We start from the raw sequence: 23,745 nt of genomic DNA on the forward strand, positions 1-23,745 counted from the left end.
TAACAGCTGAAAGAGTGGAAACAGAAAATAAACAAGCCTGGGGGTAACAAGGATCTCGCACTTGAGGTGTAAGTGTTTTCAGATAAAGGTAATGTTTGGCATAACTCTTACCTTCCTCAGCGTCTCTTTTCCCCTTCCTCACTCTGCTGCTTTTATAACAAGGTAAGATAAGGTCATACCATGTTTAGCAACCTTAATCAAAAAGCAGCCTATACTAACTGGCACTTTTTCACACTTTTTTTTTTTTTTTGCTATACCTCTCTTCCCACCCCTTCATTTTTTTTCACACAGTATTTAAGGCAGTTAAAGATTAAATGATTTGAATGTCAGACTTGAAAGGTAAAATACACCAGTTTGTTACAATTTTTTTTTCTCTATAGCAAGAGAGGATGAATGAAAAGGGAATAAATGACACAGTAGTCCTTTCATACCCCCCTTTTTCTTTCAAGAACATTCCTTTTTATTTCCCTCACTTTCAATTCAACCCATTCACAAAGGATTAGCATAACACATCTTTTTATGCTTGTAAGGGTTACAGCAGTAATCGCCTCACCTCATCCCTTTACTTAGAAATCCTGTCTCCAGAGGAGTAATTCGATTACTCACAACAATCCAACTTTTGCCTAACCAAATAGGAATTCATTATAATGCTGTGCTGCTTCATCAGTTTACTATGAGTGGATGGGAAAAAATATAGCAAAATGAATAGCTGGTGTGAAAGGAAGAAAGCAATTGTTGGCTAACAAAAGGCTACCAACAAAAGGTAGGATGACAAGCAGAAATTCTAAGTCCCATGGGCAGGGTAGCCTCCAAACTACTAATGACCTGTAGCTTTTAGAAGTCTTGGGTTTCAAATAGGTATGAAAACTTTGCAAATTGATGAGAACACCTGAGTGCTTCAATTTGACTAGTCTTTAGCAGGTGCTGGGCAAGTGTGTGTAAAAAACTGAAGCAGAGCTTTTCCACCTGCTGAAGAATCACCATCATCCTCTGTTGGTGAAAAATGTATTCATGCTAGTCCTTACAATGTCTTTTCTTGTCCTTTTCTTCTAAGATTCAAAAAAGTACATGAAGTAATCTTGGCTGCGTACTGCTTCAAAGAAAAACTAGAACTATCCTTAGCAACTGACAGTGGATAAGGATAAAAGAAAATATAATAATGAGGACAACTGGCATCTCCAAATGACTTCCAGTTGTCCATATGCCCACAAGCACAAATCTAAGAAAAGCTCATGCTGATTGTGGCACAGAAGGACAGCACTTGGGGCAGAAGCACAGATGCCAGGATCATGCCTTCTATTTAGAAGTAGAACATTTTATTTTATTTTGTATTTTTTCTGTAGAGTGATTTAAAATGCCCAGATATAATGAGGTAAGTTCTCAAGGGCAACATTTGTTTTACCACAGGTTTAGGAGCATTAGGATACAGCTGACAAATCTTTAGCTGTTAGACTGGCTTAGGTTGGTTTTCAGCTTTTGGATCCCAAAACTATCTTCTTGACTTTTATTTTTACAGATTCCTAAGGATTTCAACACAACATATGGGCAGCATTAAGGGCATTAAGGATTTAGAAATTCACATCATCATTATAAAAACATACGAAGTCCGAAATATACTTGGGGTTAAATGGAATACATGTATTACTCATGGTCAAATTAAACATTGATATGTTCCTGTCCGCATTAAAAAGAACAAAAGAAAACATTGCTTTTACAGTAGCCATATGAAGAAAACATTCCAGACACAAAGAAAGAAGTTCACTGCATTTACTTTAGTCTGATTTCTTTTTAAGCTGGAATTTCTTTTTACTTAAAGTTGCTGCTCTTTTACATTCTTCTAGGCAGTTAACCTTTATTGCGATGTGTGTGTACTTTACAGTGACTGGAAATCAATAATAATTCTGATACCAAGCTCTTTTTATCTTGAAAAACTTGAAATATCCCTAAGACAGCATATTTCTTCAATACTACTCATGGGAATTTATTAATAATTACCTTGTTAGATGTGAGTGGAGAAATTGAGTATGTGAAATAAAAGCCAAACTTTAAAATGAAAAAAAGTCCTCAGAGTATAGGAAAAACTGTCAGTTATTGTTATTGTGCAAATTTTTGTTCAACATATACACGACTGCAATAACCATGTTCACTCTACACAGGCAAAGTGTCTGTATTCTTTCTCTTAATTTCATAGTTAAAAATCAGTGAAAAGCAATTCCCCAAGAAAGACTTCTTGCTCTGATCCTAAGACTTCCAGTTCCAAGAGATAAATCTACAGCTGCTCAGAGAGATGGGGCAAGATCCAGCATCCAGCCTTGAATCGATAAGACACCTCAAAAAATACAGCAAATTGTTCAGGTACAAGAACACACATTTTGTTTTGCCTCCTGACACTTTGATTAACCATGGTTTATTTGCTGAAACTGAATTCACAGTACTAATTTTTATTTGGGTATGTCATTTAAGAAATGAATAACCCTGTTTGCAGAAAAGCAGCTCTAATACATTGTGCAAAGAGCTCAGGCATGGTTAGGCAATGCTGTATATCCCAATGGAAACTAGACCTTTCTCTTCAATAGAGAACTCCCACCAGAGAAGTTGAAATACCTTACATTAAGCTGGCCAGTAATAATAATAAAATGGAAGAGAGAGTGGAAAGGCCTCAGCAGAAATATGAAACCATGCATTATTGCAAATGACCTACCCCAAACCAGAAAAACACCTTCCAGGTTGCTTAACCAAGATAAAAATATTTTGTGGGACTGTAAATATCACAAGGCCGCCATCATGCTTACAGATAGAGGAGTGGATAGTGTTCATTAAGGCGATAATTTTTTTCTCTTTGCTGTAAAACAGCTAGTTAGACACTGAATAAGGAGTCAAAAATTGCAAGTTTGCAAAACAAATGTGACACAAATACCAGCAGAGTACAAAAATAATTGAGAGTGTCTGATATCATAAAAAATGAATTTAAAACATAATGGCCAGTTTCAAAGCTGGCAAAAGAAATGTATATTATATCTGTACTTAGCTTCCAGTTTAGGGATGTTTTATTTATGCTTCTGTTTCAAACACTTATACCACAGTATAAATTGGTTCCAACTACTTTAGGTAGCTACATCTTGAGAAGGAAGAGAAAAAGATGAAAGACTTACAGTCAGCTAATTCTGCATGGTTGTATTTCCCCTTTAGCCTAACAAAAGCTAAGACAATTTGTTGCCAATCCCACATTTCTTCTTATCTCCAGCTATGGGAATGACAAAATTTGGCTTGATTAAATACTTCAGCATTGGGTAGGACTCAAGAAGCTTTCATACATGGCTGAATGGAGTAAGCAGTACAGCTGATATGATTTGCTTTGACAAGAAGTTCAAGCAAGCAAGTCAAATGGGGAAGGAGTTGTATTTGAAGAAATTTTGCCATTGGATAAAAAGCAGCTGTCACTTGATCTTAGAGTTTTGAGAAACTAGTCAAGTGTCTTGTTCACCATGAGATGTTGGACACGTCCTCAGTTTTAACAAATTTTGTAGCAATCAGGGCTCTCTTGTTTTGGCAGTATGACCCCACCTCAGCACTGCAGTCAGGTCTCTGACAGGTTCAGCTATGCACAAAGTGCTACTTAACAAGTTCACTCACCAGCTCTATGGGCTGGCTGGTGGCAGGCAAGGCACTACACTCCCACTGTAAGCTCAGGCAGCAGCAGCACCTGCCCAGCTGTTCCTCTTCTCCTCCAAGCTACAGGCACTAGTTCATGCAAAAGCCTGATAACTTCATTCAGGTCCAATGTAACAGCACTATGTGCTACCATCGATCACATTATGTTTTGATTTATTCAAGCACGACACACCCCTCTGCCAGCAAAAAAAAATTGTTCTACCTAAGTATGTGTTTGCATTCACCTAAATAGTTTAAAGGACCATTCAAGGGAATGGGTTACTCAAAAAAAAAAAAAAAAAGTGTAAAAGATTTGTATTTCCCGAAACAATTTGGAAAAATACTTCCAGATGATTCTGTTTTGTAGGTATAGAATTTCACTGTCTAAATTTCACCACTACTAAAGGGACATCCAGGAAGTTGTAATTTCTGTTGCTTAATACTCTACATGTATAAATTGAAAAACTCACTTCCTGAGTCTGAGGAAACTTGACAGTTCTGCTTGAATTAAATCTATATTAGTAAAGCTATTTGATTTGGCTAAGTAAAATGATGTCTCATAACTTGTGCTGAGTAAGCAATATGCTTTTAATACAAAGGCAACCAAATTATCAGCTTTCATATTTCGACAAGCATATAATGAAATTCAGTTTTTCCATGAGCAGTAGCTGAGCGAGCTGTGGCTCTTTAGGCTGCAGAAAAGAAGGCTCACAGGGACTCCATCACTCTATACAACTACCTAAAAAGAGGTTGTAATGAGGTCAGGGTTGTCTCTTCTTCCAGGTAACAAGTGGCAAAATGACAGAAAATGGTCTCCATTTGTGCCAGGGGAGGTTTAGATTGGGCATTGGGAAAAATTTATTCATTGAAAAGGTGGTCAAGCATTGGAACAGAATGCCCAGGGAGAAATGGTGGAATCACCATCCCTGAAAGTGCTCAAAAAATCTGCAGATGGCACCTGGGTACACAGTTCAGTGGGTTGAAATCTTATGTATTTTTACCAACCTTAACATGGTCTCTCAGTTACTAAACTGCCAATGACCTATCATAGAAGGAGGTTTTCTAAATTATGTTCAAAAGCAAAATAAGAACTTGGTAAATTTACAAATATGTAGTGACTGCTGCAAATAGTCAGTAGCCTTTCCCATCTCAGTGTACAGCATGATCAAAGCTGAAACACATAAGCAGTTGGTAGCAGCCAGGGCACACTCCACAGTTCAGGTTACTGATCAAAAATCCTATCTAACCACAATGGTTAATGTATGACTGCTTTCATGGGGACTTTAGACATATATTCCTCAAAAGACAGAGTAACCTGAAAATCAACTTTCTAATCTGATATTGCATAGCAGAATTTTCTGTAAATGAGTGAGTAGGAAAGGAAATAGGTACAGCAATTTTCATCTTTGATCCCATTTGAGATATAGAGGACAGAGCTTCCTCCTAGATGTTTCACTGAGCAGATGCAGCACCCAGTACCCAGGTTTCACAGTGCAGTACATTAAAAGCCTTTAAACCAGGACAAAGAATGATAACCCTTTTTATCACAGCTGTACAAAAGGAAGTGCTATGAAAGATGAACACATGGATGCAAAACCCTGTATAAATATTATGGTTCAAAGATTTCAAGAAGAATGGGAACTAACATACAAAATTTTGAAATTTTGGAATAATATCAGGTAACAGTCCCTTCAGGATTAAATCTTTAAGAACTACCAGAAATGAAAAATCCTAACAAACTGAAAAAATCTCTTTACGTTTGCAGAAAATAATTACAGTATGTTGAATTACCAGTCCTTATAAAATTTGTTACAAAATTCTAGGGGATGCAGCACCATCATTTCAAAAAAGAAAAGGCAGACTCAATTCAGCAAAATCTGTGAAATAAGAAGCAGATCAAAGGTTAATTTGAGATTTGCTTTGTTTTCTGTTGTAATGGGTTAATGAAACAAGCAAATTCACACAATCTGGAGGGTGTTAATGTACGTAAAAATTAAGATTCCCATTTAAAAAATGCCTGTACTTGTGCAAATCAATGCCTTCCATAAGTTGAGTCAATTTGAATGCCAATTACAGTAATTGTAGAATCCTATCCCTTCTCTCTCTGATATAGAATAAGGGTCATCTGTTGCTAAAAGTATGGATATAGCAGTAAAATCTATTTCAATGGTTGTGGCCGATAGTCAACAATTTGATTTTTCTGTCATTACCTAATGATCCCAAGAATAAGATGTACAACCAGGACACACATCTTTATATCAGAAGAGTATTGGTTGGAAGGGACACTGTTATCTAGTGCAATCTGAGCCCACTATAGAACCCTGGGGGTCTCCAACCAGACTCTGTTGCAGTCATTACAGCCCTCTGGAATCTGCCATTCAGACAGTTCTCAATCCCCATCACTGTCTGCTCATCCAGTCCACACTTGCTGAGTTTGCCAATGAGTGTACTGTGAGACAGTGTAGAGGTGGGCAATATCTGCTGCTCTCCCCTTAACCATCAAGGTAGTTGATTCATTGTAGAAGGCTGGTCAAGCATGATTTACCTTTAGTGAATCCATGTTTACTACTCCTGATCTTTCATCTTGTCATTCATGTGGAGACAGGTGGCCTCCAGAATGAGGTGCTCCATCACCTTTCCGGGGATTGAGGTGAAGCTGTCTAGGCAGTACTTTCCTGGGTCCTCTTCCTTGCCCTTTTTGAAGACTGGGACGACATTTGCTTTCTTCCAGTCCTCAGGTACCTCTCCTGATCTTCATGACCATTCAAAGATGATCATAAGTGGCCTAGCCCTTCTTATTGTCTTTTAACACCCTTGACCAGATTGAATTCCTTGACCATGGCCTTACTTGTTTCATTTAAACTTACTTGGACAGCCTCTCTATATTCATTCCAAGTGGCCTGACCATTTTTCCATCTCCTGAGTATTTTCTGCTTATGTTTGAGTAATGACAGGAGTTCTTTATTCACCCATCCAGGTCTCTTGCTCCCTTTGACAGATTTCTTACTCATTAGGATGCATCATTCTTGAGCCTGGAAAAATGGCAAATTCAGGAACACAGCAGCACAAGGGATGGAGAGAGTACTGTGTCTCCTGTTTTCCATCAGTACATGAGGACCTGGTTTCATTGTCCCAGGAAGACTCACATTTTCATGATTCTGTATGCAGATGTAACCTTTTTGCTACCATATTCACTTTTATCATGCACTGCCATTCTGATTTTATTTGAATGTTATGATGGCATAAGTACCTATTCTTCACCAGAGCAGGAAGTCTTCAGATTTAATTTCCCACACTGTGAAAATGATGACACATAAGTGGGGATTTGCCTTAAACTTACCCATTAGCCACCTCATTATGCTGCCTCTGAGCTTTTCTCTGCATTTCTACTGCCCATAGAAACCAGTTTTAGGCATTCTGTTTTCCAATATAAGAAGCAGGTCTGGCATAACTGGATGCCCTATAATCCTGCTTCAATGTGACAGTGCTGACAATGTGAGAGCAATTTAGGAATGCATCATTCAGAGCAACATTCTGCAATTTTATGGCAGGAAGGGCATGAGAGCAGTGCATCAGAAATGGTTTGGACCCGAGATATGGAGATGACAAAACATCCAAGATTTGTAGCCATACACAGTGACAGCAACTAATGTACAATAGATATTTACTTTTAATTGAACTCCAGATGCCTCTTTATTTCAGATATGCTGCTTTAACATCCTAAATACTCTATTGGCTTTTGCTCTTCCCTGCATGCCTTTGCTATTAACTCTGGTGTTTTGAAAAAATTATGCTGGTGAAGTAGCCTTGCTGTTTTCACCAATTTCAGTAGTGTAGCATCAGCACAGACTATTGCCTCAGGATATTTTCCGCCACAGCAAGGTTAGAGCAGGACCTCTTTTTCCCCTGTACTAATGGCCTGGCCAATTTCTTGGCAGAAGGGCTGAAACAGTCAATAATATGTAGTCTGCTTACATATGTTTGAGTAACCAATACTCAGTCATCAGCAAAGAGCAAGTAACACAAGTTAGGAGATATGGGAGCTCTGATTTAGTGTTCAGGTTAAATATTCTGGCATCTATATGGTACTGAATGTGATTATCTTTCCTGTTAACTCAACAAAGCAGATGTTAAACTATTTGACAGTAAAGGGTTCTAGAAGTACATCCTGATCAAGAACTTTCATCACTGTGCAGCATGGAGTATATTCCCAGTCCTTTCCAAACTGCTGAATTCCCACAAAAGCCTCCAGACACTTCCTAAGTTGACAGCATTGAAAACCACACACAGGATTGTAATTCTGTACCCTATGTTTGAATTCACCTGGCCACAAAAATTGTTTTAACGCTGCCTGTAACTACCTCCTGCTGTGACAGACAGATGTGTGATAACCACATTATTTCTAGAAAGATCATCCTGCCTACAAGGTCCATCTGCGAGCCCTTCCAGCTGGCATCTTTCCAAAAATAGCCTGGTTAGTGCACAACTTCCCACTAGAGCAGAAAGCAGCGTGAGCTCCTGAACTTCAGAGCCATCATCTCCTTATGCAGCTGACAAAGCATCAGTCTCTGTATTTGAATAATTTGGCAGCAGTGACAATCAACCATACTGACTTGCTCTGCAACACATTGGAGTGTTTAAGAAGTGCTACTACACTTGGCAATGCTGCTCCTTGTTTCTAGATGACTTTCTGTAGAACTTCATTTAGAGTTCTGTCAGAGATGACATGCACATAGTTTAGTAAACCTTTGTAAAGTTCAACAAACCTTTGTAAAGTTCAGCAAAAGGTGGGACTTCTTTCCATTTAGTTAAAAGTGTTCAGTTAGATACAGAGAAGCATGGTGATGCTGATTTCAGGGTCTTTAACTGTATTCATGAAAGTAAATAAGCACATTTCTGATTTAGATGTTGCTAAATTTCTTCTGCATTCTTTGTGCACTGTTCTTTTCTGATGTAAAGGTCTCATGTCCTTCCTGTCCAGTGCACAGTGAGCAGCCTTACTGCTTAAATATATTTTGTCTTCTATTCAGAATATCTCAGTGTTAGGCAGCTGTTAAGGCAAGAATGAATAATTGCAAAGATTACTTCCTCTGTGGTAAGGTGTAGCATACTGTCTGTGCTGACATGCTTGCCAATGAAAAGAATGTGTAATTCTGGCTGAAGCGTACTGTGTACATATAAACACAATTTACAATTCCTAGAGACCCCTTTCTCCTTCTTTCTTGAAAACAGTGCTGTCCCTTCAAAGGGCTGCTCTTCATTGCAGCACACGTGAGCCAAATTCTTGTCGCTCCAAGGCTGAACATGCACATGAGATGCCTGTGACAGGCTGACAGAGGCAGCAATCTCTGCCTGATCTGCCTCACACACCCTTCAACTTGAGGCGTTGCAGGAGGAATGCCTCAAGGCATTCCTCTTGCAATGAAATGAAAGTGTATGCAGGCTGCCTGTGTGAAAAGGGGTTAATGTGGCCAGTCCTATCAGGGGATGGTAGAGTTTACTTTCTCTAAACACTTGTAATTTTACCATGACCCAAAGAAGGTAAACACATTAGAAAAGAAAAATGAGAGATGGTGAAAGAACAGCATGAAAAGAGAAGCTGAAATATACCCCTGCATCCAGCAGTATTAGCAAAGGGTACTTTTAAATGCATGTCTATTATATGCAAAATGAAGGATTTTCAATTGCAGTTAAAAATCTAATGAGCTTTGTAAAAACTCTCAATTTCTAGCTTATGTCTCCATATTCTCTGCAATGGATGCTAAACACTCAATGCACATATTCCAATTCATGAAATAATATTCATAATAGGTGAAGAGACCTAATAAAACAGGCATAAAAAATAAAAGAGCATATATGCTAAGATGCTGATCCTTGTAATGTATCAACATTCTTCCTCTAATATTTAAATATAAACTAGAATACTCTACCTGAATTCTTACTTCTAAAATTCTCATTCCTTAGGAAATCTTTAAGGTCACTAAGATTTTGATCTTTGTGCATACATGAAAATATTCATATTATAGGTTTTGTGTCTGGAGGTGTCCCTCATTTAACTGTTTTTTTAATAACTATCATCAGCTATTCCATCAAAGGATCACACCATTTTTCACTTACAACCAAAGGTATTACTTATCAGAACTAGCAGATGTGGTTGCTCAGTGAGCTACTGCAATTTCATATACAAAAGAAAAAAATATGCCATGCTAATGTTCTGTTTCCACCTTTGGAAAGCTCAGCAAGTCAACTAAATTCTCCTCTTTGAGTGATAAAAGACATTATGCAAAAGACCACTGAAGTTTTAACATATTAAATGCTTTTCCTGTGAATGAGTGAAAAAAAAAATGCTGTGACTTATGAAACACCTGCGCTCTTCTCGATGTTTATATTGCCACTTAGGTCTCCAGTTCCTACTGCGATGGAACAGCTCAAAGTCATTGTAGCAGCATTGATCCAAACATAAAAACAACAGTGAGAGAAAATTCCTTTCAGATACATTTAGCATCTGACATATTCCCTTCATTTGTGCATTAATTGGTAACAGACATTTTTAAGCATCCTGCAACAGGAGGTGATTTAACTTTCACAAATTTCCCTAAGAGCAGAAACATCATCAGGAGCAATTTCAAGGAAATAATTATGGTCTAGACAGATTTATGACTTCTAAAGACCTAATCCAAAGCACATTAATGTCAGTGGAAGGACTCCCATTGACATCAAAGGCCTTTGGATCAATCCCCAACTGCTGTGGGAATGAATTCAGAGCAGTAATGATGGTGGACTAAATGCACACTTGGAGTTGAAATGTTACCACCCAGACCTCTTTATTCCTCAAATCAGATTAAAAAGTAATTTTCTGCCATTTCACAATTACTTCCAGATGTGCATCATCTCAAATGGCATTTTCATCCATCTGCATGAACCAAACATGCATAGAGATAGAGAAGTTCTATACTGTCTGAACTAATAACTCAAATGAAAACCACAAGGGAAAATAATGTTGCAATTGATGAAGTTCTTGTTTTAAATGCGTACTGAGAAACACTGGACTTCATTTATTCCCTCTAACTACTTTGTGATAGAGCTGCCAGGTCCACCACTTCTTTATTTACTGCCACAGTAGATTTCTTCTAATTAAATTTTCAATATTTTTCTCTAGCCCACTAAGCAAAACAAAAGAATACATATCAATCAGTGTTTGCCTCAAACTTGGCAGCCTGAAAACTGTCAAAAATGTCAGCTTCATATACTCTGCTTAATAACAGCTCTGCTGTCCCTTCTGTCCTCTTGAATGTATATTTACATGCTAAATAATTTGAAGCATCACTCTTCTCTGACCATGTTAGTCCAGTTTCACTCCCTTAGCAGTCAGTAACATTTTAGACTGTAAAATGAAGTGCTGGTGTCATGTGTGAGTGGAAAGCCATTCAAAGTTTTATGCAGTCAAACACAGCTCCAGGATATGACAGATCATTCACCAACATCATCTATTATTCTGAAGTGCACACACCTTCTATTTACTTCAGTTTATCAATACTTTGGTTAGGCAGGTTTGGTTATCATGTATTCATTCTGACTTGTGCATGCTATGAACTACTCAATGGTCTCAAGTTTTGCCAGGAGGTCTAAATTAGATATTAGGAAAAATTTCTTCATGGAAAGGGTTGTAAAGCATTAGAATAGGCTGCCCAGGGAAGTGGTGGAGTCACCATTCCTGGAAGCATTCAAAAAACATGTGGGTATGGCACCTGTGGATGCATTTGGTGGGGAACATGGTTGCTAAGTTGATGGTTAAACTTGGTGATCTTAGGGGTCTTTTCCAACCTTAACAGTTCTATGATTCCACAGTTGAAATCTGCCTTACTAAGCTAGTGTTAGGAAGTTCAAGGCTTTCTTTAGGAAATTATATCTAACAGATTTTTTTTATCAAATAACACATATTTCCCAACTCCATCTTTCCATTTCTATTGAGTATCTGACCTGTCATCTCAGCCTCTGCACTCTTCTCTGCTCTTCAGAAAACAAGATTTTTTTGTTTATCCTTCTTTATTTACTATGTGTGGGAAACCAAATTATTAGTGACTGGGTAATCCCACTATCTAGATTCCAAAATTAACAAGGTATAGAACAATTCAATGTTATTAGGGGAAAAAAATACACTGATCATCGATTACTCAGAGTTTCTGGATGAGAAGGGGATTCAACTTAACAGGGAAAGGCAGTATAGGTTAAAACTGTCCAAGGAATTAAAATTGTTCATAGTTAATATATTTTCTGGGCTATATCTGTAACTGGAAATGGTGCTTTAGGTATGTTGCATTCACTACCTGTGGTACAAAGAATTAAAAAAAAACTTTGTTTCAGCTTGATTTCCTCAAGAATCAAAGCTTATGTGAACAGACTGCGTACATGTCTGTAACTTTTCATACTCCTTTCATCACATCTAATAACTTGGCCTGGCCAATTGACTCCACTGTGCAGAAGAGCAAAAGTTAGTCATTAAGCTCCCACAAGTGCCGTGGAAGGAGGTGCCTAGAAAAAGGGGCAATCCTACTGTTAGCCTAATTAAGGGCCATCAAAGAATCACTGGCATTCATCCTTCAGCTGCCAGTACACAGAAGCTACTTTTGAAACAGGTGCTGCTCCAGTATTTTCTACCATGAACAATTAGCTCAGTGTATTTCAATACACCAGACACTAGTATGTCTCTCTGTTTACTCAAAAGCATTTTTTCAAGGCACACCAAGAAGGAGCAGCAACATTCTTTAGTCATGATTTGGCACCATCTTTCAGATGACCTGACACTTCCATGCATTTGTTATCTGAAGCACATGACAGCACTGCACCTGGAATATACAGGCCAAAAAAGTACAAGTGCTCCAATATAAATTTGTTGGCTTTCATTAGTTTAATACCAGTAAACAAAGTATTCCATTAATTCCCAAAGGTAGAAGGCAATCTTGGAAATCATACAGGTGAAACCCATAATGCCTTAAAATACATGTCTTAAAATACATTCCCTAGCATGCTGCTAGGGAATTGTCCAAAAAAAATAAAAAAGGTAGGGATGAATTTTTCCAGCACATTGCTATCATATTTTTTCCATCTTTTTGTCTTATTGGTGTGAATATTCACAGTAGATAAACCAGATCCTTGAACAAGATAGAAAAAAGAAAGTAACTTTGCTGGTAATACTGAACATCACTACCAAGAAGAGTTTTTCTTAATGTGCACCTTTTCTGTTGTTCCTCCTTACTCCTTTCCACCACAGCTTTTAAAAAAAATTTAATGTCTTTTCAACATGTTCAAGGCAAAATTCAGTTTGGCCACCTGTAGGCTGCTTCAAGTCACAGGACATGACACAGAACTACACACTACATTTATAATGTAATACACAGTTTAGAAAATTTCCCAGATCTTAAACAGGTATGTTTGCTTTACTGAAGTGTGTTAGGTAAGGTGAGGCAGTCCCTTTTTCCTATGAAAATATCACAAATGTAGCCAGACATTTCCTACACCAACAATTCAATGTGATCTTACACCCTACAGAAAACCAAACAAACAAATCAACAAACAAATCAGGGTAACCAGACGAGCATATACATAAACCAGTACATTAAGTATACTTTTCATCAAATAAAGCACATCATGGTATCACTATTATGATGAAAACATGGGAAAAAAGTCAGTATGAACTTTTATGACTCTGAAATGATGATTCCTTATTAAATGCATCCCTGCAGAAGAATAGAAGGAATTTGTTCCTAATGTTGCCTCCCCCTGCAATTCACAGCCAGCAATCAAAATAAGTCAGAGAAAACACTTTGGTTTTTAGGTCCATTTTTAAGGAATTTTGCACTGATATATCAGTTACTTCAGGAAAACTTGTCTTCAATCAGAGTGTCAAGGGCAATACATAAGGCACAAAGGTAAGAAACCTCATACTTATTTTGCCTTTCTTTCAGACTACAGCCATCAGGGGGAATGTGGCAGCAGGGGAAAGTGTACAACCAACCACCAAGGGGTCTCTTGCTACCATGAACATTGCTTTGAGACTGGGGAAATGTGTGTGGTTAAGCAAAAAATCATTTCCTCATATGACAGGTGAATTCCCCTCCTGTTCTATTATTACTATCCAGAAAATTTATGATGAGAGAGACCATTGTTTTCCTCTTCCACAGTGCTGCAATATTTTAAGTTATTTCTGAGCCTTTCAAAACTCTCCCTAGACCCAAATACTAGCAATAGATGCTTGTGGTACATAAATATTTGTTTATGCAAATATATTTTAATTCAAACATTTAATATTGCCAGGTAAACATAAGAAACATAATGCTAATGTACTTTTTACAGAAGACTTAGCTTATGATTTTAATTTCCTGTTTATATTAGCTTACCTCACTTGATGAAAATGCTAACACATCTTAAGAAGTACATTTTTTTTTTCTGGTTTCTCAAGAAAACATTTGATTGCTACCATCTCATTAGAGACATCAACTTTTCATTTGAACAAGATTTAAATTGAGGGAATTTATTGAAAAAAAATGGGGCTGATGCACCTCTGCAGTGCTTTAATAACTGATTCCTCGTATCTGAAGTTGTTTTTATGCTGAATATCAATATGCAATTAGAAAGAGACAGCATAAGTTCTGGGCCTCTGCAGAAGACTCTTCTCCTTCCTTGTTTAGCTGCCAGAGTCTATCAAACAACTCTCATGCTGGCACAGTCAGACTACCAAAATGAATGGCTAGAAATACAGCCAAAGCAAGAGATAACAATAAACAGAACAACCAAGTCCTCATTTGAAGACAAAACAACGTTTTTGAGTGAGCAGTTTGTGATTAACCTGCTGTATATGGGGTCAACATGATTTATCCTCACAGCTACACAGTCAGCCTTAGTCCTGGAACTCACTTGCTGTCAGAGAGAAGCTTTTCTCAAATCAACCCTCCCCTACATCCCGCTAACACTTGGAGCTCTTACTTAGGAAAATTAACTGTCATGTCCTTCATTTAAATTATTTCCACCCCTGCTTGAAAATAATTGTTAGTCTAACAGACAGTCTACCTACGTGCACTTTCTTCTCTCCTGTCCATCTATCTGCTGCTTGCAATGCTTCAGCAGTCTAAAAGCAGATCTTGAAAGCCACAGACAGAAAGGGGGAATAAAGAGTGTCCTTATTTTGTTGAAATTCTGCGTACTGCTAGAACAGTACTCTCTTGGCTCAATACCAAAGAATAAAAAGCAGCAGACCATTACATTTTAACACAATTGAGTGGTTCAAAATAGAGGGATAGTACTGGCTTTGCTTTGAACCTTTAATAGCAGCATCACAATTCATTAGAAAAGCTACTTTGTGGTGGGAATGAACCTCTTACCTTTTGTAGCTATTCGAACACACTGAGTTTTGGTTTCCTGTTAAGGAAAGAAAAGTAAACAGTCAGATCAAGGGCTTTTTCTTGCCCTCCCCACTCCATAAATTCATCTCAGATCTACTGATCAGCTGGTACAACCCAATGAATTGGCTCAGGGCTCTGGGTTTAGCAGGGGTGGAGGCTGGGTAATTTTGTCATGATTGGACTGTACTGTCCAGGATAATAACAGGGAGAAAAGGTGTGGGACAGCCCAAATATAGCAAAATTTCAGGTTATTCAAATCAAATGAAAATCATGCCATAGGAATACAAAGAGAGGATGCAGCAAGAGGAAAAGGGAGGAGTGGTGCCCCTATTTATGTCACAGAACAAAAATTCTGAGCTTGTGTTGACCTGAAACAGCGCTGTGCAGCAAAGAGGATACATTTGCTCAGCACTGTCTCCAAAATTATGTTTTGCAACATCGTGACAATCTTAAAGAGTCACCTGAAGCACGTGAGCAACATGCTCCCTCATGTTTCTCAGTGTGGAATAAGCACAGATGCAGATATCCCACCACACATAACACAGCTAATCTATAACCTATACTGTCTGCCCAGGAGACAGTGATTTGACAGCAATGTGCTTCAGAAGATGCTGCCCATGCCAAGACAATCTCTGTGTAATTTACTACTCTCTCCCCTCAAACTTCAAATTGCTGAAGTTTGGTCAGCAATTAAAACAAATGAACAGAGAAATTACTTGGTTACGCACAGTTTGGACAACTTGAACAGACAAGGGTCAATCATAAATGGAGTTTCTGACTTTACTGTACAATGTGCAGCCATTTTAAAGGAAAACATACTGAAATAGCATAAGGTTGTGTAAGCATAAGGTATTAGATCACCCCAAACAGTATTAGCATGTAATTTGAAAATATAATAATGACAGTTTCACTCTATAAAATATGCTTACTCTAGTCCTCCATCCTTCAGCATTCCATCCCCTGGCATCTGTCTTCTCTTGAAGAGTCAAAAGCAACAGGTAAAACATGTAGATGCCAGTTTGTAAACACAGCTTGTAAAGAGCTAGCAAAACTCTAAGTTGAGGCATTGTGGGTGTTCAGTTAGGACAATTTTTCAATCAAAATGAAAGGTCCACAAAGTTTACTAACATAATCTTACCCATTCTCCCTAGTTACTGGATTTACTTGTCTGTTTCTGTTCAATATGTCTGCTAACCTCCTCTCAACCCTACCATGTACTTCAGAGCCTGCTTTACTTCCCTCTGCCCATTTTGGCGATCCCACTGGTTTACAGCAAAACATCTCTTTAAAAATTCTGCAGTTCAGATGTTATCTTACAACCACTAGATCTCTGGCCTGGCAGAATGCAGTGCAGTTCCCCTCAAAACCTCCCCCTTCTGTAGGAACAGAAATTTGATCCAAAGTTTCAAACACCACAAAGAAATCTGTTTTAGGATTAAAATCTCTCACAAACTGAAATCAAGTTTAAACAAAAATACTGTGTTCTCTCATTTTCTACTTATCTGTCAAAATGTAAAAACCAAAATAAACATCTAAATATATTTTGTGCTTTCATTTTACTTTTTCCTCCCATTTTTTTTACCTCAGGGAATGAAACAATTTTTTTTTACAGTGCAGTCTACTGGAAATCCACAAAAACAAAGGGAATTATTTTTAGCAGGTGAGGCAAATATGGATGGGTGTCTAGCAATTACCTTTTATTTTGCTTTGTTTACTTCATATAGGTCTTTAAATAAGAACTGAAAAGAGGGAATGGTGTATTGAATGAGAAAAACAAAGTCCAGTTTTCAAACATCTTTGTACCCATTCTGACTTAATGCATATCCAATTTTCATAACCATAGGTAAAGGCTGAGATTTCTTTCAGACGACTGCAAGGCAAGGCTGCCTGTTAGCAGGGATTTGTTTAGTCACCAGAGTGATCCAAGCATTAGGAAGAGTAAACACTGCTTCTGCTCTTTTCCAATGGTTCTGCTGGATATCAGTGATTATCAGTGTAGCCTTTCTAGTTCCTGTCTGAATTGCCTGGACACCTCAGTTTTCTAAACTATATATCCAAAAATTATATTTTAAAAACCTAAAGCTTCTCTATCTACCATATTTTCCCTTCTCACCAATCCTTTTCCTCTCCCTCATTTTTCATTTACAAGAGGAAAAACCATTCAAAAGGAACAGCCTGGGGCTTGCAGAGCCACAGTTGTTCTTTGCACCTGGAGCCTCGGAACCTCTCTCCCTGACACTTCTCCTCCTTCCATATGCACACAGAGCCAGCAGCAGCACTCAGCAGCAGAGTTAAAAAGAAGCACCCAGGAGGTGATGAAGGTGAATGAGAGCCATAATTCTGCTGCACAGCGGTGCTGCAAGCCTGATGTACACTTTCTCAGAAAGACTCTCAAACTCACGGTGGGCCAGCAGTTACTTTTTCTCCAGAAAATGTTTACTTTTTATTCGATGTCCAGTGTGAGAGTCTTAAAAAGTTTGCAATGTTTTACTAGCCCACTGAGCAGCCATCATTCTTTTTGTCCTGCAGCAATTTGATCTTCTGAAGAGTGCAGGTACTGAGAATTGGGGATGTTATTTACCGAGGAGACAGTCACAGTCCTGAAATTACTTCCCTCAGACAATTACTGTGAGATGCATTAAACTCTCATCTAGTAGCAGTTTCTATGACGCGAGGCTGATGTGAAATGTGAATGGCACGCTGCCACGCTGTCACAGCAGCGAGGGGATTTCAGCCATGCCCCTGCCAACACCTCCCACGTCCGACTCCAGCAGTCCTAGCTGTCACCACAGGCACGTCTTTGCCTCCTTGCAGGAGCAAGGTGTTGTCAGCACTTGCCTTCTCCACGCTGCTCATGGCCTGGAAGTAGATGTTGTAGCCTTTCCGAGGAGCCAGCGGCGGGTTCCAGAAACCTTGGTACGTCCTGTTGTCACCCACAGTAAAGGGGGCTGGCTCTGGCAGGTTTCCTGGGGGCAGCTGAGCAGCAAAGTAATATGGTGAGCCTCCACTAAGGGCAGTCTGATAGGTGACAGGGATTTGGTAGCACTCCATGGCCCCGGTTTCTCGCTTCGTTCGGTGTGGGTGCAGCTCTTCAACAACAATCTGGTAGGCACTGGTGAGACAGAGGAAAAAAGGAACAAGACAGGAGATGGATGCAGAGAGGAAGCAAAGGCTGGAAATTCAGCAAAGCTATTTATTTAGGCTGTTGGAATTAAGCAGCATCCTTTTTTTTTTATGAAAAACAATAAAAATCCATACATGACCTCTTATTATTACTTTCCTTTAAACCTTTTTTTTTTTGTTTGAAGAAACACAGGAAAAAAAAATGTGTTAAACTACAACAGATTAAACTCTTGGCTGATTGGAAGCAATCTGAAGTTAGCATTTTCCTTTGAAACAGTATTAGAGAAAGCTGAGTTTCAAGACCCAACATAATGGCTGCCTCCAGGCTGTGCTTGAAGCACCAATTTGCAGTTGTCATATTATTAGAGACAGAATGTGCTGACAGGCTTCTCCACCTCTTGACCTTGCTGTGGCTTCTATCTTGGCTCAGAGCTATGCAGATCCAAAGTACAAGTGACATGCTGTAATACAAGCACAGATGGACAGAAATCTGTCCATTCCACTGAACGAGACTGCCTCATTCCTTTACAGTTGTCAATGATAAAACGTTATGAATTGCTGAAGCAGAGAGTATTCAGCCCATCAAAACACCACCTCAACCTCCCAATACCTCTGTTGATCATGGCTTGGTCACTTTTCAAAATCACCTCCTTAAAATAGAACAGGTAATTATCTTTCTTCTTTAGAGGAACTACCTAACTGCAGGATGTTACCAACTCATTATCAGCTTCCTCTGCTTTTCAGAAGCACAGAATTTACATAGTGAGAGCAGAAGGCAATCCTTCATTTTATCAGGAAAAAAAAGAGGTTTGGGGATTTTAAGGCATGTAGACAAGAAGCCTGAAGCTTTTGAATTAAACTGGCAGACTTGTCTGTCTTGGGTTTGTTATAAAGCTTTCTAAACTGAAAAGGTAAAACTGAACCAAGTTCTCAAAGTGTCACTGCATTGCTGCAAGGACTCTGAAAGGCAAAGACAGTCCTCCTCCTTTCAGAATTTGTGTGGCAGCATTAAATTATTTTGTCAATTTTCTCTGCTACTGCTGCCCAGAAAACCCAATAACTGCAGTGGCAGAGATAAAGTATGATACTGGAAAATGGAAGAAAGAGGAGAAGAAATAAAATAGGAAATTAGTTTCACGTGTTTCCTAAGCCGAAAGAAGATGTTAGCATCCCCTTTTCCTAGCATGTAAAAATTAAGCAGAAATGCCTCTTTCCTCCATTTCAATGTGCCCAAGAAGAATATAGAAAGTCATCTCAGTTTTGAAAGTCCAGGTAGAAAGAAGAATATAAAAAGAAAAAAAAAAATTAGAGCTGGGGATATTTATTTCTTATAAACTGACCATGAACTGAGCTCAGTTATACATCACCTTCTGCGGTAGCCTCTATGTATTAACCATCTCCAGTTAATGGGGACTGTACCAACAAATCACTTACACAAAACCCCTGTATACCCAGCACATTTCTTTATGCCTCAAAATAAATGTACTAGCAAAAAACCCCAAAAGCATTGATATTTTAAAAACTTGACAGGATGAAAAATATTTTTTAAAATTTTATTTATAATGTTCCATGGTAAGAAATGACTACTGGCATTCATTCCCTCCCTGGCCTGGCCCTGGACCCAAGCAGGGTAAAAACACTGTTTCAGAATTGGGCAGACAACCAGCTGGAGAGCCCTGGGACGCAAACACCACGTCTCTGCTGCCTGAATTCTGCAGTCTTCTCTCATCAGCTGCCAGTGGTCTGGGACAGACACAAACTCTGCTCTCAGAAGTGACAGAAGAGCAGGAAACTTGTCTGTGACACCCTGGGAGCTTCAAAGGAGAAAGTCAGCTGGGAGAGAGGAAGGACAGTGCAATGCCCGCACATGACACAGGCAGCAGTCCCCTGGAACAGCCTGGTTTGTCACACAGCTCCGAAAATGAGACGCACCACAGCTAGCAAATCAACCCCTCTTTCCCCCTGCATTTTATAGAATAAGAGATAAAAGGGGTATCTTCATTTTAAGGCATATCTCCTTTTTAAGGGTCAAGTCTCTTTGGAGACCAAAATAAAAAATCAAAGATGAAGGGCATGAGAATCAAGCCGGTTAAAAGCCTCTTTTTATAGCCTTCTTTAAAAGAACACTGATTTTGAATGGGATACAAAAGGCATGGCAAAATTTAAGCATGGGACCACAATAAAATGTAATGGTTCTGAAAAACTTTCAAATAAATCAATTTATATAAAATATATTCCAAAAATGCTTTTTGGCCCCCACATATGAAAAGCTACAATACATGGAAAATAAGACCTAGATATACATATTGCAGTCATCTACACTCACAGAATAGAAAAAATAGCAAATGACAGAAATTGTTTAAAGTCTTCAACAAAGCTTTATTTTATTTTTTTAAAATCTGGTTTCACTAAGTACATTTAAATAAAAGATTTGCCAATCCTCTTTAGATAGGTGATCTGGCGGTATTTTTCATGCAGCATTATAGGCTAACAAGACATGGAGGAATACAGTCGTTTACCTCTGGGCCCTTTGTGATACCATCTGTTTAAAGCCGTTTACAAAACACTGCAGTGGCTCCAGAGCAGCACTGTGTTACTCTGTGTGCACACCACAATGCTCGGAAAGGACACCCTGCTGTAACATGTAACAAAACAAGTCAAAGCTAAATTTGCAGCTTGAAAAGTGGGGTGTCCACTGGCTGCAAATGTGTTTTGATATCAGGTATTAGTGAAAATCGATGTACTCTGCTTATCCCTGCGTCTTTACATATAAGCAATCCTAGCTTCAATTATCTTAGGTTTTCTATACTTCTTTTCTTTTTTTGTGCTGGTGAGAATTCAGTTATTGAGAGAGCTTTTTTTATGACAGGAGCTGAGGGAATTCCTACAATAGAATTTTTTCCTCGTCTTTCCATAGAGCAAAGAAGGATTAAAATAGGGAAATGAAGAGAGAGGAGTGGAAAGCTGAGATGACAGTACTCCTTCTTCTTGATGACTAAAATTAATTCTGAGCTATTCTGAAGAGTAATAAAAATTTCAGAACCTGCTACATAAGTCATCAGGATCATAAAGGCCAAAGAGTTGTCTGAGACAGCCAGGTAAGCTGAGAAATTTTGAAGACGCAGCACATGAAGAGCTCCTCATGAAAATTTTCCATGAAGAAATTATTTCTCATGATAAAACCTTTCTCAGATAATTTAAGAAAACCCATACAGTACCTTGCTATTGACCAAGACAATTCCAAACAGGTGAAGGAGGAGTCTGACATCATCTTCCTTTTTATCCCTGCCTAAAAATTTAGGTCCAAAGAGATATGGCAGTGGTGAATGTTGCTCCTACTTTAGCCCTATTCTGACTAGACTTTAAATACCTGCTAGACATTTCTTTGTATGTGTCTAGTGGAGATACATCTTCCTCTCCTTTGACAAGCACCAGAGTGACTGACAAGCCCAAGTTTCAGTTCCAGCTCTTGGAAATATAATTGACAGTGATTGTTTTAGTTGCTCCCTGCCATGGTGGCCTTAATTAATCTTGCTGCAAAATGAAAACAACCAAATTCATCTTAAGGGAGTATAAGAAAAGCACTTTAACAATCAAATAAAAAAAAAATTAATCATTAAAAATTTACTCTGATTCTGATGTACACTCTTTGTAATCCTCATCTTCAGAAGGATTTGAAAACAAAAAATTGTTTTTCTGGTGCTCAGTTAGGAACCTTCAGGAAAAACTACAGCAACAAATCACATTTTCAAATGAATCACCGAAGCACCGTTGATTCTACTGACTGGAATCTCATCCACAAGATTGATGGTAAAACTATACGTGCTTCAAAGTGAGCCTGAGCCATCCAGCTTTGTCTCCCTTTGCATTTCTGGTTTGTAATTTTGTTTTAAAACTCCAGGAGGCCATAAAGAATGCTAGGGATTGCACAATAAAACCTGACAGTGAAGGTATGATTAGAGTCATGTTAAAACTGTGACAACTAGGGCCGACAGGCAGTGTCTTAAAGAAACACTGCACACAGATTATACTTAAGATAAGGAACATCTGCTTGCTGAGGGGCTATGCTGATTGGGAGGCTATGATGGAAATCTGATCATGGCATAAATCCATTTGTAAAAGTAAAAGAGAATCAGACTAAACTTTTTTCCTTTTCCTGCTTTTTTTTTCTTTTCCCATTATTTTATTTTTTTTAACATTAACCTACTGATACAAAATGAAATTAAATGAAATGAAATGACCATCCACAGCCCTGGAGATTACAGGACTGGGAAGAAAAAAAACTTTTCAAAAAGGCAGCTGTATTCTTCAGGGTCAGGATAAAGAACAGCATCTGGGTCCCTTCTATTCCATCACAGCTGCAGGCACGGTGATCTATTTTTCCCCCACCTACCTAGTAACACTCATTATGGCAGTAATCCAGCTTCTAGAAGAAACAAAATTGCAGTATGGATGGAGTGAAGCTTCACTAAAATATATCATAAAGTTTAGCAAAATGCATTGAATCAATTCAGAATTTCAGTGTGCTACATTTATCTCCCTATTAAGAAGCTGCTGAAAAGTGCCTGACTGCAATAAGCATAGCTTTGGAAAGGCAATAACACCATGCCTTCTGCATCCCCCTGGAGAATGCTTCTCATTCCAAGTAAGGAATAAAACACCTGCTTGATTTTAAGAATAAAGTCCAAGTCTCCAGTTATGGTAAAGGACTTATTTCCTTGGCCTCTTGATGTTAGGTTTTAGAAGTTAACTTAAGTGGACGGGAAGGGAAGGGAAGGGAAGGGAAGGGAAGGGAAGGGAAGGGAAGGGAAGGGAAGGGAAGGGAAGGGAAGGGAAGGGAAGGGAAGGGAAGGGAAGGGAAGGGAAGGGAAGGGAAGGGAAGGGAAGGGAAGGGAAGGGAAGGGAAGGGAAGGGAAGGGAAGGGAAGGGAAGGGAAGGGAAGGGAAGGGAAGGGAAGGGAAGGGAAGGGAAGGGAAGGGAAGGGAAGGGAAGGGAAGGGAAGGGAAGGGAAGGGAAGGGAAGGAAAGGAAAGGAAAGGAAAGGAAAGGAAAGGAAAGGAAAGGAAAGGAAAGGAAAGGAAAGGAAAGGAAAGGAAAGGAAAGGAAAGGAAAGGAAAGGAAAGGAAAGGAAAGGAAAGGAAAGGAAAGGAAAGGAAAGGAAAGGAAAGGAAAGGAAAGGAAAGGAAAGGAAAGGAAAGGCTTTTTTGAGAACACAGTCAAACAACAGTTATTACTGCCCTGTGAAACTATCACTATCAAACCGCCTATTAACATTCAGTACATAGGTCCTCTCTGCCATCTTCCTAGGCCACAGTGACAAGCTCATGCCATTGAACTGAGGCTGCTGGGGGGAAAACTGACAGAATAAATGTGAGGTTTACTCTGCAGGTTTACTCTGCAGCAAGTTCCTCATCTGCAAGTACAGAGCAGAGAAACCAGACCTACTTGAGCTCGGGTGAGTAATTCTCTAGCCGCATGAGTAATTCTCTAGCCACATCCCACCAGGCTACCAGTTCACAAAAGAACCACCCCTCCCAGAGAGAAACCCAGGACCCAGGATTGACCCCCTGAAG

At 38.9% G+C, this 23,745-nt stretch overlaps 1 protein-coding gene across 2 annotated transcripts in view; it reads right to left on the reverse strand.

The window, feature by feature from the left end:
* PTPRK (protein tyrosine phosphatase receptor type K) overlaps positions 1 to 23,745 on the reverse strand; it is a 374,688-nt gene that overhangs the window by 51,283 nt on the left and 299,660 nt on the right. For both annotated transcript variants that reach the window (XM_084201677.1, XM_084201678.1), the window contains exons 12-13: positions 17,889 to 18,162; positions 15,030 to 15,066 (exon numbers count right to left, since the gene is read on the reverse strand). In XM_084201677.1, the coding sequence (XP_084057803.1) occupies positions 15,030 to 15,066; positions 17,889 to 18,162 (311 nt within the window). The remainder of the gene's footprint in view (positions 1 to 15,029; positions 15,067 to 17,888; positions 18,163 to 23,745) is intronic.

The sequence above is a fragment of the Fringilla coelebs genome (assembly GCF_963513975.1).
Source record: "Fringilla coelebs genome assembly, chromosome: 3".
NCBI lineage: Eukaryota > Metazoa > Chordata > Aves > Passeriformes > Fringillidae > Fringilla > Fringilla coelebs.